Here is an 18805-nt window from a genome sequence, read left to right on the forward strand (position 1 = left end):
CATGCTAAACTCCGCACAGCCTTAGCATTGTGCAGCACTAGTATTAAGTGGAAGTCTGGTATGCATTTAAAACCAACTGTTCCTTTAAAAAGGAAGAACGCTTAAGGGAAATGGTCACATGCAGCCTTTTGCTTTCTGAAGAGTTATATGTTCTCTGTTGTTGGTTAAGAAGTTTGGAAGATGGGGTTTTACATATTAGTTGAAGTTGAAGTAACAGTAATCTGCTTGTGACGGTTTCAGCCAAAGACGTGCCGAAGATAAGGAGGAAAAGGGTTGTAGAGACGAGCGAGTGACAGATATCCAGCCGAGAGGAATCCACTGGAAGCAAGAGAGCATACAGAGGGTTCCTGCAGGAGTGTTGGGTTACTTCTTTTAGTTCCAGTCAAGTCACGGTTTTGATGACAGCATATTAGTTTAAGTTGCATCTTAGGTATTTAAGTCCAAATATGGCCCTGACTGTATATATTTTACATATCTAAACTCACCGGTTTTGATATCAGAGGATACTTGTTTAGTTTCAGTCTCATTTTAATCTTTCATCCCCATTTTGGGAAAAGCAATTTCCTGTTTCAACATGAAAGCTGAAATGTAGTTCTGCAACACCTTTGGGAAGAACTGGAACGGCCCCATCAGCGTGACCTCACCGACGCTCTCACAGCAACACTCGTGGTTTTGGAATGACATGTTCAACTCGACCACATCCGAGTGTGATATTCAAGTGTCCACATACCTCTGGCCATGCAGTGTATTTGCAGCACACATCTCTCTGAAACTAAACTACAGATGGCAGCAGAGCAGTAAGAACCGCCTTTAAAAGCTCAGAGCCTGTAGAACAGATGTGTGTTAATGTCTCGCTCTTCTCTTGGCTTATCGCTCCATTTCAATTCATCTACCTTTTCCAATCAAAAAGAAACCATTAATTGGCAGATCTTTGAACAGTTTGGTGTAGTATTTCCCCAAAGCTCTCAGACTACCTTTGTTTGTTGTTTGTTTGAGTCTCACTGGTTTTCATTAGTAGCATACACCTAGCCAGCTTCAGGATTTATCCGTGATTGCAGCTGAGGAAGAGCACACAGCCGGCTTGATGGTGAGCAGTTTCACTGGGGCTAAAGACGTGGGCAACATCAAACTCTCCAGCAGGGCCTAATGGGAAGCAGCTGTCTGAGGAGACTCAGCCCCAGTCTTCCAAGTCAGTCCTCTGGGAGGAGAGAGGAGGAGAAAGAATGATGCTGATTCAACATTGATGAAAACATTTGTTTTGCATTAGCCTCTGTCTCTGCTGCCAGCGGTGACTAGTGACCTAGATCTTTAGCAGAACATTGACTGAATGATTTTACTGATGTCAACCACACAGGGGTGACGGCAGAGGCCAGCTGGGTTCATGTCAGTGCAGCGCAGGTCTCGTCATGAACAATGACTTGGAGAGTTGTGTTAAAGTTGATGCTTGTTTTTGGAGATTTTTTAGCCGAGTTGCTTTGGTTTTTACAGTAACACAACCTCTGAATGTTAGATTATTGTTTTACTGTTTCACTTATGGGCAGATGATTGATATAAATTTCATCTCTGTGCTGTTAGACATTTCTTTACTTTTACGGTTATGCTAGAGACCATTGGACCAGGGATTCCCTTTCACAAACCCACTTTGTTCATGTCGAGCAAAGATACTGTAGCGTCAACATGGGTTTGGTCTATCTTAGCATAGAGACTGGTAGCAGGGGGAGAAATGGAAATGCATTTTCAACAAACAATTGTCTAACCCATGCAGAAATGGCAGTAATACAAAAGAGTCCAGTCCACTGAGTTTAACTATAGATGTCAAACTTTCTACCACTCTGAACACTTTTGGGGCCGTCCTTGTTGGCTTGAAAGTTGAGCTTGAATTATATCAAGGATAAACTGTCCAGAAGTAAGTTAATGGACCTTGAGGTAAGACCTTGTCAAACAAACTATTTTAACTAAACTTCTAAAAACCTGTTCTAGATTTTGCCTTTTTCTATCAACACATTCTCATCCCAACTCATCACATACTGAGGCTTTAGGCTGGTTTAAATTACTTCTGTCTAAAGTTGAAATGAAACTTAAAACACGTACGGGACACATGTGACAAGTTGTTGCTTTCACACAGGACATGAATACCGGTCTCTTGGTTGAAAGTCCTGTTTGTTCCTTATGAGTCTCATACGGACGCCAAAGGGTTCCTTCTTTCTCTTTAGCAGACGCCAAAGGGTTCCTTCTTTCTCTTTAGCAGACGCCAAAGGGTTCCTTCTGTGTCTTTAGCAGACGCCAAAGAGTTCCTTCTGTGTCTTTAGCAGACGCCAAAGAGTTCCTTCTGTGTCTTTAGCAGACGCCAAAGAGTTCCTTCTGTGTCTTTAGCAGACGCCAAAGGGTTCCTTCTGTGTCTTTAGCAGACGCCAAAGGGTTCCTTCTGTGTCTTTAGCAGACGCCAAAGAGTTCCTTCTGTGTCTTTAGCAGACGCTAAAGGGTTCCTTCTGTGTCTTTAGCAGACGCTAAAGGGTTCCTTCTGTGTCTTTAGCAGACGCTAAAGGGTTCCTTCTGTGTCTTTAGCAGACGCTAAAGGGTTCCTTCTGTGTCTTTAGCAGACGCTAAAGGGTTCCTTCTGTGTCTTTAGCAGACGCTAAAGGGTTCCTTCTGTGTCTTTAGCAGACGCTAAAGGGTTCCTTCTGTGTCTTTAGCAGACGCTAAAGGGTTCCTTCTGTGTCTTTAGCAGACGCTAAAGGGTTCCTTCTGTGTCTTTAGCAGACGCTAAAGGGTTCCTTCTGTGTCTTTAGCAGACACTGAAGGGTTCCTTCTTTCTCTTTAGCAGACGCCAAAGAGTTCCTTCTCACCTACAGTAGGAGGTACACGAGACAGACCAGCATCAGATCGGTTGGTCCCTCGAGACGAGATGCTGCCCTGAAGAACACACCGGCAGCTGGTTACCTGCCCTCTCCCTCCTCTATGCTGGAAGAATCACAGCTCAGTCATTTCTAAGAAAATATATCCGGTTTTAATTCGGGTTGGAACTCCTTTTTTTTGACATAATTTGGAAACCTCTATTTACCCAATCGTCACAGGGAAATGTAACTCAAGTATCAATGCACTCCCCTAACACTGTGCTCATCTACAGAAACATGGTGGAAGTTCTGAATCAGAACATTGCATATGTATTCATGCATGCCGAAAACAACCTGAGCATATGTCCTGCGGCATTAATTAGAGCAGCTGCATTGCGTGAGTTAATCATGGTTTAAGAAGCAGTTGATGCTGGGACTGTTTTATGGCCTGGTTGGAACGTAAACCTGTTTTTACCCTTTTTGAAAACTTGTCGGCTGGAACTTGCTCCAGTTAAATGGAAGGATCTCATCCTCAGCCCCTTTTTTTCCATTAGTGGTTTAACTCGTGTTCTCAGTCTCAAATGTCCCCACACGGTAGAAATCCATGTGATTAGCAAACCCTAGATGTTAGTAGCTTTTTCCATACAAGGGGCCCGGTGCAGAAAACAGTGTAGATTCTCCACTGAAGTTGTGTGTATGCACAAAGACAAAGTCCTGAAAAGGCATAGAGCTTTTTATGCCATTTGTCCTCTGGCTATTGGGCAAGTAAAATACCTCAGCTACTTGCCCGAACTTACTTGTCTGAAATGAAAAATATAAGCGTATATACTAATTGATTAGTAAAAGTTGTATTTTACTCTATTTTACTATTGTAGTCATGCATTTGACCTGATGATTTAGTTCATGCTGAAGATGAATAAGCGTCCTCTCTGCATTGTGCATTACACACCTGTGTAAGGAGCCATCCGAGGAAAGCTTTGATACATGTTTGATTTTCTTAACAGTCATTTAACTGTCAAAGTGATTACCAAATTAAAGGTATAATATAGTACAATGACCTCAAATGTTTTGCGCCATCATCACTTGTGACCCTCTCGAGGTGTGTGGTGCTGTCAGGCCTCTGCATGGACTCCTTGTTTGCTGTGTTTGGGCGTTTCTGTGCATTAGTATGCAGTTCATAAACAGCTATAAATGTTTTATTCTTGATTAATAAGCTTGACTATTATGCGTTTCATGATTGGGTTTTCATAGTTTATAAATGATGGATTTCCCATTTGTAAATTAAGTAATACCTTTCGGCGAAATTTGCCGTTTTGAAATCAAAATGTCATCGACGTGAATCGTGTTTCTGAGATTAGAGTGTGACACAGAGGAAAAACTGAGGTTTTGATCTTCGCAATAAAATCTGACTACTGCCCCCTAGTGGTGGCACCTCTCTGACTACTGCCCTCTAGTGGTGGCACATCTCTGACTACTGCCCTCTAGTGGTGGCACATCTCTGACTACTGCCCTCTAGTGGTGGCACCGCTCTGACTACTGCCCCCTAGTGGTGGCGCCGCTCTGACTACTGCCCCCTAGTGGTGGCACCTCTCTGACTACTGCCCTCTAGTGGTGGCACATCTCTGACTACTGCCCCCTAGTGGTGGCACATCTCTGACTACTGCCCCCTAGTGGTGGCGCCTCTCTGACTACTGCCCCCTAGTGGTGGCGCCTCTCTGACTACTGCCCCCGAGTGGTGGCGCCTCTCTGACTACTGCCCCCTAGTGGTGGCTCCTCTGACTACTACCCTCTAGTGGCCATTCGCCCAGCAGTGGGAATATAATAATCTGGACAGCTCCCTCGGTACGACTGATGCATTCACGATATGCTCATATCCTGGCTACGTGCACTTCAGCTCTCACACTCACTCAAATGTACACACACACACACACACACACACACACACACACACACACACACACACACTCTTTTACTTGGCTGTCTAAAGCTTAAATGGGACTTTCCAGTCCAAGGGAAATTCCATGGTAAGTAAAAGAGGAATGGATTTCCAAAGCTCTGGCCTTGTACTTAATAAAACACGATTCACACAGAACATTTAACGATTTCCAGCCCCACATCGTATTTATTGCTGTTTTCCACTGCTGCAGCGCTTCTCCAAACAGAAGAACCTAATTCATCCCATACGTCTGGCTCTGTGACGCTTCCTGAGAATGACAGTCAGACTATGAAGGCAAAGCAATGTCAAAGTATTGAGCACTAATAAGATGGAAGCTTGTGGAAAGAGCGAGCGCTGTCACGTCCCTCCAGCAGGACACCTCCCTGTCTCGTCCCTCCAGCAGGACACCTCCCTGTCTCGTCCCTCCAGCAGGACACCTCCCTGTCTCGTACCTCCAGCAGGACACCTCCCTGTCTCGTCCCTCCAGCAGGACACCTCCCTGTCTCGTCCCTCCAGCAGGACACCTCCCTGTCTCGTCCCTCCAGCAGGACACCTCCCTGTCTCGTCCCTCCAGCAGGACGTCTCCCTGTCTCGTCCCTCCAACAGGACACCTCCCTGTCTCGTCCCTCCAACAGGACGTCTCCCTGTCACGTCCCTCCAGCAGGACGTCTCCCTGTCACGTCCCTCCAGCAGGACGTCTCCCTGTCACGTCCCTCCAGCAGGACGTCTCCCTGTCTCGTCCCTCCAGCAGGACACCTCCCTGTCTCGTCCCTCCAGCAGGACGTCTCCCTGTCTCGTCCCTCCAGCAGGACGTCTCCCTGTCACGTCCCTCCAGCAGGACACCTCCCTGTCTCGTCCCTCCAGCAGGACACCTCCCTGTCACGTCCCTCCAGCAGGACACCTCCCTGTCTCGTCTCTCCAGCAGGACACCTCCCTGTCTCGTCCCTCCAGCAGGACACCTCCCTGTCACGTCCCTCCAGCAGGACACCTCCCTGTCTCGTCCCTCCAGCAGGACACCTCCCTGTCACGTCCCTCCAGCAGGACACCTCCCTGTCTCGTCCCTCCAGCAGGACACCTCCCTGTCACGTCCCTCCAGCAGGACACCTCCCTGTCACGTCCCTCCAGCAGGACACCTCCCTGTCACGTCCCTCCAACAGGACACCTCCCTGTCATGTCCCTCCAGCAGGACACCTCCCTGTCATGTCCCTCCAGCAGGACGTCTCCCTGTCACGTCCCTCCAACAGGACGTCTCCCTGTCACGTCCCTCCAGCAGGACGTCTCCCTGTCTCGTCCCTCCAACAGGACACCTCCCTGTCTCGTCCCTCCATCAGGACGTCTCCCTGTCACGTCCCTCCAACAGGACGTCTCCCTGTCACGTCCCTCCAGCAGGACGTCTCCCTGTCTCGTCCCTCCAACAGGACACCTCCCTGTCTCGTCCCTCCAGCAGGACACCTCCCTGTCTCGTCCCTCCAGCAGGACACCTCCCTGTCACGTCCCTCCAACAGGACGTCTCCCTGTCTCGTCCCTCCAACAGGACACCTCCCTGTCTCGTCCCTCCAGCAGGACACCTCCCTGTCTCGTCCCTCCAACAGGACACCTCCCTGTGTCGTCCCTCCAACAGGACGTCTCCCTGTCTCGTCCCTCCAGCAGGACACCTCTCTGTCTCGTCCCTCCAACAGGACGTCTCCCTGTCTCGTCCCTCCAACAGGACGTCTCCCTGTCTCGTCCCTCCAACAGGACACCTCCCTGTCTCGTCCCTCCAACAGGACACCTCCCTGTCTCGTCCCTCCAGCAGGACGTCTCCCTGTCACGTCCCTCCAACAGGACGTCTCCCTGATTGATACCTTCCTTTAGTGCAAGAGTGCGAACACATCTGCCTCTGGTCATATGCTCTGTCTCAGTCAGCCAGGTGTGTGTGTGTGTGTGTGTGTGTGTTTGTTTCTAATGAAACCAATTCAAAGGATGCTTTGTTCTGACCTGCTGAGAGTCTCCATGCTTAAGCTCTGCTGCGATCCTTTTCATGGACTGTCTGCAGCAGAGGTTGTGGGCTGAGCCGGGTTCTTTGAGTTTATTTCAGTTTTATTGTTCTTTTTTGGCTTGGAAGGCCTCCAGGATCGAGTCACCTTTGGGTAATTACAGGGTCAAGCTACTTAGAAGGCGGCCAACGCGGTCCTGCGTCTGTCTGTGTTCATGCCCTGGACACAACACCAGTGTAGTGTATCTATATCTGAAACAAAGATGGACATAAGTCTTTCCATCTGTGGCCTAAACCCAGTGGGTTTGGAAATTGGGTGCTTAATATTGATCAGCCCCTTGTGATCACTATGTTGTTTGAGCTGAGAGAAATGAAAGCTGAGTCAAACCTGAGTCCTGGAAATGAAAGTGAATGTTAGAAGTGCAAACCTCTTACCACCAGAGCAGCATGCCGTTGTTTCATTGCCTTTTTTGCTGATTATCTTTGAAAGGTTAATTTTGTCAGGTCCGATGCACGAGGAGGGTACAACTGAAGCACGAGGCCTTAGCAGGACTGTGCTGCCCCCTGGATGCTAACGGCTAATGTTCAGCATCTGGCGCTCTTCTTGCCCATTGCTGTCCACAGTGTAGCATTACCAAGGAAAGGACAGTGGTGAACCTCAGGGGTTCCCGCTCAGTGGCGTTTGGGCAGCTGTAGGGATCAGGTAGTGATGCAGGTGTTGTTCCTGTGTAGCGTAAAAGAGCTGGTCATTTATATGACATGCTATCAGGTCCATGCATGTTCCCTCCCCCCCCGGAAGACCTGCTGGACCAAAGGCTACTGAAAGTTTACATCATGATGCTCAAACAGTCAGGTTTGATGGACCATGTGGTCCCTCCCGTTGTCTTGGGGTCAAAATGACCCATCAACACACATGCATGTATACTCGTACACAGGTCATTTTGACCCCAAGACAACGGGAGGGTTGATGTCCGCCTTATTATCCACCCAGAGAAAAGTTACTGTACTATTTACACCTCACATCTCAGAGGTAAATAATATACTATTTACTCTACATCTGAGGTAAATAATGTACTAGTTACTCTACATCTGAGGTAAATAATGTACTAGTTACTCTACATCTCAGAGGTAAATAATGTACTAGTTACTCTACATCTCAGAGGTAAATAATGTACTAGTTACTCTACATCAGAGGTAAATAATGTACTAGTTACTCTACATCTCAGAGGTAAATAATGTACTAGTTACTCTACATCTGAGGTAAATAATGTACTAGTTACTCTACATCTCAGAGGTAAATAATGTACTAGTTACTCTACATCTGAGGTAAACAATGTACTAGTTACTCTACATCTCAGAGGTAAATAATGTACTAGTTACTCTACATCTGAGGTAAATAATGTACTAGTTACTCTACATCTGAGGTAAATAATGTTTTTGCCGATGTTCTGCACTTTGTCACAAGGTCAAGAATCCACTGCAGGGTTGTTGCCTAAAGCTCAACATTGTTGGCTAAAAACACAAATGGACAACTAGATGTTGGCGCTCTGGTTTTGTTTGTTCTCCGAGTAGTTTTGACTAAGCGCATTGGAAGAGGCTTTGGTTGAATGCAGGTCAACAGTGTGGAGAGACCCATTGGCAGAAATGTAATCTGTGATCGGCTATCGTCTGAAGAGGATTCATCTTTTTATTGGTTTAAAAAGAGCTCAACTGGCTACTTGTGAAACAATCCAGTCGCCTCATCTCAGTCTTGTTTGAAGTTGCTGAATTGACTGTAATTGACTGTAATTGACTGTAATTGCGTTCAGAGATTGGCTGCTGCCTTTAAACCATGTTTTTACATCGTCACATCTTTAGATTGTGTTGTGTGAATTAATTTGTTTGTATGTGTTTGCAAATTTGCAAAGTTTGATGTGTAGCATTAATTGGTATTGATTCTGCAGTATGTTGGATGTGTTGTGCAAGAATGTTGCAGCATGCAGAGTTGATGTGTTGTACAGCTGCTGCAGAATAATACACGATATGGCGGTAAGGGAAGCACCAATCCGGATGTCGGGTCGATACTGACTCCATTACATGACAAGGGTTTACTGTTTACTGATTTACTGTAATGTGTGTAAAATGTTTACACTTGAATTGTAATCTCTTTTCATTCGTAAGATCTTTGGTTTTCATTGAGTAGAACGCTTGGAGGTCTCACTGGCTGTCTTCTTCTCATTCTCTCTTCAGGTATCGGAGGTCTGGAGGACAGCGTCCTGAAGTCAGCCACCCTGTCCACATCGCCCGCCTGCCCACCCTTCATCCCGCTCAACTTTGAGGCCACACCCATTGTTCGGGTTGCCATAGAACCCAAACATCCAAGTAGGTCTTGGGAGCCACACAAACCCAGTTAACTTAAGACTTTACATATTTCTTGTCAAAGACTTTGGGTCATTTTGTTCTGAGAGTAAAGTATTGTTTTTCCGTGACGTCAATATATAACATGCATCACTCCACTCGTCCATGGCGCCCATAGCTGGTCCTATAGTGTGTGAATGAGTTGTAAGTCGCTTTGGATAAAAGTGTCAGCTAAATGAAATGTAGCATCAGACTAATAATTGAATGTATTTGAAGCGGTGCATTTGGTTCTCACTCTGCTCAGTGTCCATAAGCCTCAGTATGACGCTCCACGTTCCCCTCTGTCTTCAGACTATGATGCTCCACGTTCCCCTCTGGCTTCAGACTATGACGCTCCACGTTCCCCTCTGGCTTCAGACTATGACGCTCCACGTTCCCCTCTGGCTTCAGACTATGACGCTCCACGTTCCCCTCTGTCTTCAGACTATGACGCTCCACGTTCCCCTCTGTCTTCAGAGTATGACGCTCCACGTTCCCCTCTGTCTTCAGACTATGACGCTCCACGTTCCCCTCTGTCTTCAGAGTATGACGCTCCACGTTCCCCTCTGTCTTCAGAGTATGACGCTCCACGTTCCCCTCTGTCTTCAGACTATGACGCTCCACGTTCCCCTCTGTCTTCAGACTATGACGCTCCACGTTCCCCTCTGGCTTCAGACTATGACGCTCCACGTTCCCCTCTGTCTTCAGAGTATGACGCTCCACGTTCCCCTCTGTCTTCAGACTATGACGCTCCACGTTCCCCTCTGTCTTCAGACTATGACGCTCCACGTTCCCCTCTGGCTTCAGACTATGACGCTCCACGTTCCCCTCTGTCTTCAGAGTTAGCCGTGTGAGGAACAGCTTGTCAATATACGGAGTTACATGCATAGTGCCGTTTCAAAATGAAGTTCATCTTCATAAGAAGGTTCTTAGTGAGGTTTGGGGAAGAGCATGGTTGATGCTAATTTGACTGAACAATGATGTTATGACTAATGCCTAGTTCACACTACAGGACTTACCTCCTGATTTCCCACTAGATTTGGGAGCTCCCCCAGAAAAGACCCAGACCAGAGGCAGATCCGTTAAAGCGCTTTGCATGAATTGTTCAAAGATGTGAGTCTAGAGCCTTGCAGGAACATCGCATTCCAGATATCTAGCATTTTAAATATCTGTACACGCACAGGCACACACAGGCACAGCAGAGACCATGACGGGTAAAGGCCCAGGATATATACTTTTAGATTTTTAAATAGCATATAACTAAAAACCAAACGGATCCCCAAAATCTCACCAAGATTGTGGCAGAATTAACCATGAACAATAACTTAAGGGAGTTGATGTTAAAAAGTTCCTCCCTCTCATGGGAGCTGTGATGCCATGCGTCCAGAAAGATACGCATGCGTTTTCTTTCATGTACATAAATACATACTTATTAAATGTATGTATTTTGCAGTGGACAGCTCATGTACTGCAGCGTGTGATGAGGCGTGGGAGCTTTGGTGTATTGAAGCGATGAGGTTCCTTGAGTTAGAAGTCTTTTTCTCACAAATGTAAGATGTTATAGATACTATCCTCTCAGGATAGTAGTTGCAATTGTACAATAAACTGCTAATTCAGACGCTTGAAATCACATGGTGATGTGTTTGTATAGGTGAGATGCCAAAGCTGGTGCGTGGGATGCGTCTGTTGAACCAGGCAGATCCCTGCGCTGAGGTTCTGATTCAGGAAACGGGAGAACATGTTCTCGTCACTGCTGGTGAGGTTCACCTCCAACGCTGCCTGGACGACCTCAGAGACCGGTCAGTGAGTGTGACATCTCCAAACGTCTCCATCTCTGCCTGTGTGCGTCCACCAACGTGCCACAGTCGTGTGAAAGTAAAGGTCTACTGCATACTTCTGCGTTGTCTCTTTCTCTTTTCTGGGCTGCTGCACATGTATGTGATTAGGTAGTGGAGGTTGAATGCAGTGTGAGTTCATAGACTGAGTCTCAGAGAGAGGCTGAGCACCATTGTTATCTAATCATCGTCATCACATATCTGTGCACGCTGCAGGCCTTCTCAGAGGACACCAACTCACTAGTGGGTCCATTTTTTATTTTTTTTTAACCTTGTATTTATTGGGCAATACATTGTATTTATTGGGCAATACATTGCCCAATAATTCCAAATTATTGTTTCGTGTAGAGAAATCATTGTGCATTGTAACCAGTTCCAAGACAAACTGGGAATTCTTGAAATAGGCTTTAATCTCCTACAATAGCATCTCAAAATGACTTCTCAGTGGCAAAACCCCGCTGTGCATCAGTCTATTTCCTGTTCTCCAGAACCTCCACTGCCCCCCCGCCCCACAACGGATCAAGACTAAAAGTCCTTGTTCTCACTCAAAGCCCTCCATGATCCGGCCCCCTCCTCGTGACCTCTGATGTATGTTTGGTCAACCTTGAGGGTGCTTTCAGCCGATGGCCTGTGTTGGTCCGCTGAGTGAGTCTGTGGTTGCCTTGTTTCTCCAGGTTGGAGATGTGACTCTAGGTCAGGGTGGAGGGAGAAGTGGCTCATGGCTTTGAGTTGGGATGAGCAGAGTTGTGATGAGGTTGAGCTTAATTCTCCGTATGTTGGACTATTGATCTTAAAATATTGAGTTTTTTGGCAGCCAGTGGAATTGATTTAGAGTGGGTTCAGATACAGAAGTCATCAGCAAATTGAGAGACATGTCCTCTGGTGGGTGGAGGGTAGGAGATGTAGAGGAGGGAACTGGGGACTGCAGGAGGGAAGTGGAAGTGATGTTGTAGACGGGTCGTGGGGTTTTGAGTAATCTCCTTTACATTTTATCAAAGGTTTTTCCTATTTTGAAGAATATCCCTATGGAGAATTATTTTTTTTACTTCAAGCGGACCAACTATTCTCCTTTTTAAGGGACCAGCCACTCCTCTGAGTTTTGCTCAGCTTAATTTGAGATACATATTTCTTTTATCCATTTAACTGATGGCATTAATTGGTTGGAAATCTTCTTGTTGGTTACCGGTTAGTTAACATCGGTACTGCAAACAATGCTTTGTATCAGGAAAAAACCCAGAGGAAGACCTAGGACACGCTGGAGGGATTATATCTCCCAGCTGGACTTGGAACGCCTCGGGATCCCAGAATGATCTGAACATGTTGCGGGTGAGAGGGAAGCCTGGGTCGGTCTGCTGGACCTGCTGCCACCGCGACCCGACCGGGATAAGCGGCTGATGATGGATGGATGGATATTATCACAATACGATATTTTTGTCAACTTATTTGATCTAATGAGAGAATTTTTTTTAGTCTGTTCATCTCACTTCATCATTTTTATTATAGCAAAATGGGACGAATTGGCCAACACTTGGCCGGCAGGGCCGGTTGGTCGTCTGAACTCTTTGGGTCGTCGCTGGCAAGCAGCCTGACCTGCATGTGTCGGGCTCAGAATAAGGTCAGCGCTGCTCTGTGACGTCACAGCACTCTGAGGGATTATCTCTCTCCGTCTTCAGAACTGGGTCAGGTTGAAAGTATTCAGAGGCTGTCCTGTTTAACTGTGTGCAGCAGTGCAGTTGATTGATAATTCAGTGCATCCAGGAATATAGAATTGAAAGAGTTGAAACAAACTCAAAGAGCCGGCAGTGTTTGGGAACAGTAGTCCCTGGTCTTCCTAACCTGTCCCTGTGTTCATGATGTGTATTTAGTTTGTGCTCACACTAGAATGAGGCTCAGTTGTTTCTGGCATTCCCCCGTTTTGGAAGCTGAAAAATAATGTATTTATTCATTTAACTATTGAAAAAAGGCTTTACATTATTAGACACGGCTGAAGTTTTATTGTCAGAACAACAACAATCATCACATTTTCTCATTTATCTGCCTTAAACATATTGGCAACCAATATATTCTGCAACCCCAGTGCTTTCTAAAACCAGTGCAGGCCCGGTATTTTTAATCATTTTAATACCGTACTTTAAACCATATAATCCTGCAGATTGGCTCTTGAAACCCTAAGTGTCAGAGTACAGTGTTGGATAGCATTTGGATATTTATATGGGCGTCCAATAAAGCTGCTTTTTGGGCTGTGTATATACAAGGTGGAAATAATAATAATACATTTGATTCATGTAGCGCTTTTCTAAATACTCAAAGACACTTTACAAAGGTTAAAGGCATCATAACAGAGCTGTACATTAAAACCACACATGAAAAGCAGTTCTGAAGAGGTGGGGTTTGATTTGAGATTTGAATAAAGAGATCCCCGACTCACCTAATAACATTGATGTGGCAAACACGCTAGCAAACAGTTGCCTTTGTGCACATCCAGCAGACAGAGCAACCTCAGCACCCATAGGAGTCGTACTGGGCAGCTGTACTTCATCAGAGCTCTGAAGACGATGTTTAGAACCGAGTTCAAATCAATGAGCTAAGAGAGACTCAATTACTCCGTAGAGCTGCTGGGACAATTCTCTGTGGATTCATGAATACGAACAACACCTTTCACAGTAAATATACTAATTTGATCTATTTCTAACATGTGTTGCCCCAGTTGAAAAAGCATGTAGTGTTTCTGTATGAAATGGCATGTTTACTCCCTTGTATCACAGTGATCCTTCTACCCTGTAAACTATGGATATCACTTGTGTTTACTTGTGGTGAATGGGTTGGATTGTTTAAAAATGTGAGATGGTTTTGTTATTTTGTGTTATTTCAGATGTCTCATTATATGTCCTAATATGTGCTTCTACAGCTACACCTTATTTCCATAAACAGGAGGTACACGGTAGAGCAGTGGTGGCCGTCAGGGCCTGCTAAGCCTTCTCTGCTGGCCTAATCACAATCACAAAGTTTACATTTACATTTTTTTGTTTTTTTTTAAATAATTAAAAGTTATAGCTATTTTATAATTTAAGTGTTTTTCACAAATACACTACATGTATTATAATTATTTTTCCCTATTAGCTTATTTTTTTCATTGCACAGCTTCTGAAGGCCCAGGTAAAAAATCCACGGCCCGCCACTTTTGTAAAGGTATAGTGGCTGAATGATGACATGTAGTGTTAAAGCGGTATTTCTCAAACTGTGGGGTGCGCCCCTCTAGTGAGGCGCGGTGGTATTACAGGTGGAGCGCTAGGGGAAATGCAGATTATTTTTTTTAAGAACTTTGAGTCATTTAAGATTTTATTTGACCATATCAAAGTGGCATGAAGCTGATGGTGGACAATGGAGAGCAAACGTCATCAGTGTCAATAACAGGCTTTTTACATGTCTTTTTGAAGGTTTGCTAAAATTGAGATCAGCGCCTCCAAGCCCATCATTCCATTCAGAGAAACGGTGGTACGTCCTCCAAAAGTGGACATGGTGAATGAAGACCTGGGCAAGCAGCAGAAAGTAGCCATCGTTCACCAGGTCAGTCCACCGCCCTGTGGTGTATCCACCCATCTATCTGAAAGTTTTATTTGATCATTTTTACTGGTGTGTGTGTGTGCTGACCTTGGCCATGGTGGGATAGTGTGCAGTTAGAAGAGCTGTGAAGCAAGGCGTAACTGTGTGTGTGTGTGTGTGTGTGTGTGTGTGTGTGTGTGTGTGTGTGTGTGTGTGTGTGTGTGTGTGTGTGTCTCTCAGGGCCGTTGGTCGGACACCCTGTATGTGGACCCCGGGGGTCTGGTGACCCTCACCACCCCCAACAGACTGGCCACGGTGAGCATCCGAGCCATGCCGCTGCCACAAGGTGAGAGCTGGCTGAAGGGTTCAGCTCACGGTCCTGTTGTCGTCAGGACTGGAGCTAGACGTGTTTCACACATGGAGAGAGGGAGGCTCAACATCTACCTTCAGTTAGTCATCTTTAGGAGTTTATTATCACTACAGGCTCTGCTTTTCTTCATGAGACAATATTTTCTTTTAAAAAAACTATAATTCAGAATCGGATCAGAATTTGTATTTAAAATGTATTGAAATATTGTTCCTAGAGCAGCAACAGTTATGTTCACAACAGTGAAGTCGCTATTTAAAGTCATTAACAGTTCACTGGAAACAAATGTTAATAAAATGAATGTATTTATAAAGAATGAAGAAAACATCAGCTGCTTGTCTCATTCAGCACAGATGTTTACCAAGAAAAGAGCTTTTGTGTGTAAACGAGAGTAGTGAGGGTGTCTGAGAGCAGGCCGTCCTTCAATCAGAGGATTGGCGGTTCGATCCCCTGCTAGTCCATGTGCAAGACACTTAACCCCAAATTGCTCCTGTAGCTGTGTATGAATGTTAGCTAGTCCTGATGGACAGGTGGTACCTTCATGGTAGCTCCTCCCATCAGTGTGAATGTTAGCTAGTCCTGATGGACAGGTGGTACCTTCATGGTAGCTCCTCCCATCAGTGTGAATGTTAGCTAGTCCTGATGGACAGGTGGTACCTTCATGGTAGCTCCTCCCATCAGTGTGAATGTTAGCTAGTCCTGATGGACAGGTGGTACCTTAGACAGCCTAACTGGTGTTTGGATAGAAAAGCAGCTTGCAGTGATTTGTAGAAACAGACTTTCTGAAAGGATTGAAACTGTAATGAAGACCATGACGCGACGGAGGTGCAAAGTGTCGTCTTTTGACTATTCTACGAACCCTTGCCACTCGCCAGAGGTGACCAGTCTGTTGGAGAGGAGCGCGGAGCTGATCCGGACCCTGGAGCAGATCAACATGTCCCTTAGGGAGGGCAAGAGTCTGGACATCAGCCACAGGACCCTGGAGGCCATCGCTGGACTCAAGGCCCAGCTGGAGAGTCTGCTGCAGGGGAGGAAGTGGAGGAACGCTGTGGAGCGGCTCTGGGCCTTCGGGCCTCGCAGGTCTGACTGGCTTTAGCAGCGTGGTTCACACGGACATGAGTCAGGGGAACAGAACGTTCTACTGACTATCAGAACCTTTACCCATAGGCCTTTATTCCTCATCTGCTCTGTCTTTATACATATTGAATTAGGTTTGAGTTAGAAGTTGTCCAGGGATTCAAGGATCATTTATAATTATGCAGCACAGGCTTGCAAAGCAAGAGCAGTTATCATTTGCTGCACAAGAAAAACATGACCAAACCAAACCTGTAGTGCATTCCTGTAGTACACGACTTTGCAGCAGGAGGAATGTAAACAGCAGCAGCAAACAATTCTCTAGCCAGATAATATGACCGCCATCTGAACATAACATATTCAACACCAGGGAAACATGATCTATGAGCTCATGTGAGTATCCTCCGTGTAGAGGTCCACCTCCTCGTCCGCTCACTGCTTCTCTTTTACGGCAACACCTTCCCTGTTTGGATCCCGTCTCCCGGGTCCCGTCCCGTTTGGAGCAGCTGGACCTTCCTGCTCAGCAGCAGAGTGTTGGAGACCAGCGGGGAACAAAGCGGAGTGTTGGTCCTCTAGGGCGACAGATAAAGCATAGTGTGTGTTGAAATGAATGCTAACGTTGGCCTGTGTCTCTGGATGCTTTAATGAGAAAGTGTTGATGATGTCATCGGTGTGTTCGAGTGGCCAGCAAATCTCAATGAATGCAGCTTTAAAGTAATTGTATAAATATTGTACATCTTATCTAGGGATGGGTATCGTTTGGGTTTTTTCCGATACCGGTGCTAAACCGATACTTTTAAAACGATACCGGTGCCTAAACGGTGCCTGAACCGATACTTTTTTATTGCCAAGGCAATTCTTTTTCTTCAAATTGAACAATATTATTAACTGTTTAAAGTACACTATAGATATAAATAAATAAGTACATACAAAACACTTGACTTCAAACTACAGCTTCAAACCTTTTAACTTCAAACTATAAAAATATATATTTAAAAAAAGAAGAGACACAAGCATCATGGCCTGATGGGACCGTGTGCAACAGAACTCAAACTGTTGGATCCTAAAACTGCTGCTTTACTGGACTACACGTCATCATTAATATCAACTGGGAGAGATTTGTTCCATCAAGCCGAGGACGGACGTTCAAAAGCTCGTGCTCGTGTCTGCAGCGATCTCTGTGTGCGCGCGCTGTGTGTGTGTGTGTGTGTGTGTGAGCGCTGGAAGCCCCGCCCCCTCGAGCCCCGCTCTGCATGCAGGCAGACAGAGAGCAGAGCAGCAGTGAGCTCTGATCTGCGCTATTTTAATAATCGTTTTTAGCGTGCGGGCACCGCGCTACCTTTTTAGTGTCTATATACCGTGCAACTTTACAGAGTAGTGTAAACAAAAAAAAGTATTTAAATCGGCTCAGGCACCGGAAGGAAGCACCGAAATCTGCGTTGCTTTTCGGTCCGGTAGGTACCGGACGTGTTGGAACCGGTGCCGGTTCTCGGTACCCAACCCTGATCTTATCCCTTCAAAGCAGATGAGCATTTGATAGAAATGATATGTGGTTTTAAGAAGATACTTTGGAATGAGGCAGCACTACAAACCTGGGCTTCATGTTAACACAAGTGAATGATTTAGTTATTCATGGTGTTCCTGCTCTTGTTCTCAGAGTTGGCCCCAACATCCTGCTGAACAGTGTGGAGGGCTACCAGCGGCCCTCGCTGTGGCAGTGTTTGAGCCGGGGCGTCCAGGCCGGAGAGGCTCAGGCCGCCGTCACACGAGACCTGGACAACAGCATCGTCAGCGGCTTCCAGCTCGCCGCTCTGGCGGGGCCCATGTGTGAGGAGCCCCTCATGGGCGTCTGCTTCTCTGTGGAGAGGTGGGACCTCCAGCCTTCAGCCCCACAGCACCAGGACTCCTTGGAGGAGGACTCTCTATCCCATGGGACTGTAGACGGCAGCAGAGCGGAGGGAAGCAGCGAGGCTCCGACGGCCGGGCCCGTCCCGGCCCGGCGGCGGCTCGAGGCGGCCTCAGCAGACTGCTACGGGCCGGTGTCCGGCCAGCTGATCGCGGCCATGAAGGAGGCCTGCCGGCACGCTTTCCAGGCTCAGCCCCAGAGACTCATGGCTGCCATGTATACCTGCGAGATAATGGCCACCGCCGACGTGCTGGGTGAGAGAGAGCATTGTCAACCAAACAGACACCATAGTCTTGGTCTCATAATGATTGGTTTCATTAGTTTTTTTGTTTCTACGTTAAAAAAAAGAAGTAGTTTTCTATCTTCCCTCTATTGTAGTATTCATCCATGGAGACTGTCACAGGTTCACTGTTTGGCTTTTGATTGTTTGCATGAAGAGAGAAGTTCAAAGTCTACTTCCACACCTTCACCAAGGTCCAAGGGAAGAGGGATTATTGTCAGATTGACCATTTTGGAAAGTTACAAGAATTGTCAAATAGCCCCTCGCCTGCCTATCTTCAGAGCTCCCAGAAGGCCGTCTGAAAGGAGAGGAGCCCTGTGTATCTATGTACTGAACCACACGGCAACAGAGTTAGCACCTTTCAACATGTAGAGAAGAAATGTGGTCCCACTGTACAGATGAGATCTATACCTACTACTGTCTATTTCAATAGAATTTATTTTGTAAAGCCCAAAATCACAAATTAGCATTGAAAATTAGCAAACTTTTTATCGGAAACAGAACCAATAATGCGGACGTACAGTTACTGCTAGAGCTATACCAATGAATCAGCGACAACATACCTGCAATATTGGCTACTGTAGAGGCATCTTTATCCGTGCATATGGGTGTAAAGAAGTAAAATGGTTGTACACAAATTCCAAATTAGGCATGAAGCAGTTGGGCTGTAGTTAAAATC

At 46.2% G+C, this 18805-nt stretch overlaps 1 protein-coding gene across 1 annotated transcript in view; it reads left to right on the forward strand.

Annotated features, from left to right (window-relative positions):
* Positions 1-18805, forward strand: part of efl1 (elongation factor like GTPase 1) — a gene marked incomplete at its 5' end in the record, with an annotated part of 41736 nt that overhangs the window by 18990 nt on the left and 3941 nt on the right. Inside the window, 6 exons of the mRNA XM_079216614.1 lie at positions 8975-9106; positions 10773-10920; positions 14394-14523; positions 14740-14845; positions 15742-15946; positions 17598-18100. Of these exons, the coding sequence (XP_079072740.1) occupies positions 8975-9106; positions 10773-10920; positions 14394-14523; positions 14740-14845; positions 15742-15946; positions 17598-18100 (1224 nt within the window). The remainder of the gene's footprint in view (positions 1-8974; positions 9107-10772; positions 10921-14393; positions 14524-14739; positions 14846-15741; positions 15947-17597; positions 18101-18805) is intronic.

Source organism: Taurulus bubalis (genome assembly GCF_910589615.1).
Source record: "Taurulus bubalis genome assembly, chromosome: 4".
Lineage (NCBI taxonomy): Eukaryota > Metazoa > Chordata > Actinopteri > Perciformes > Cottidae > Taurulus > Taurulus bubalis.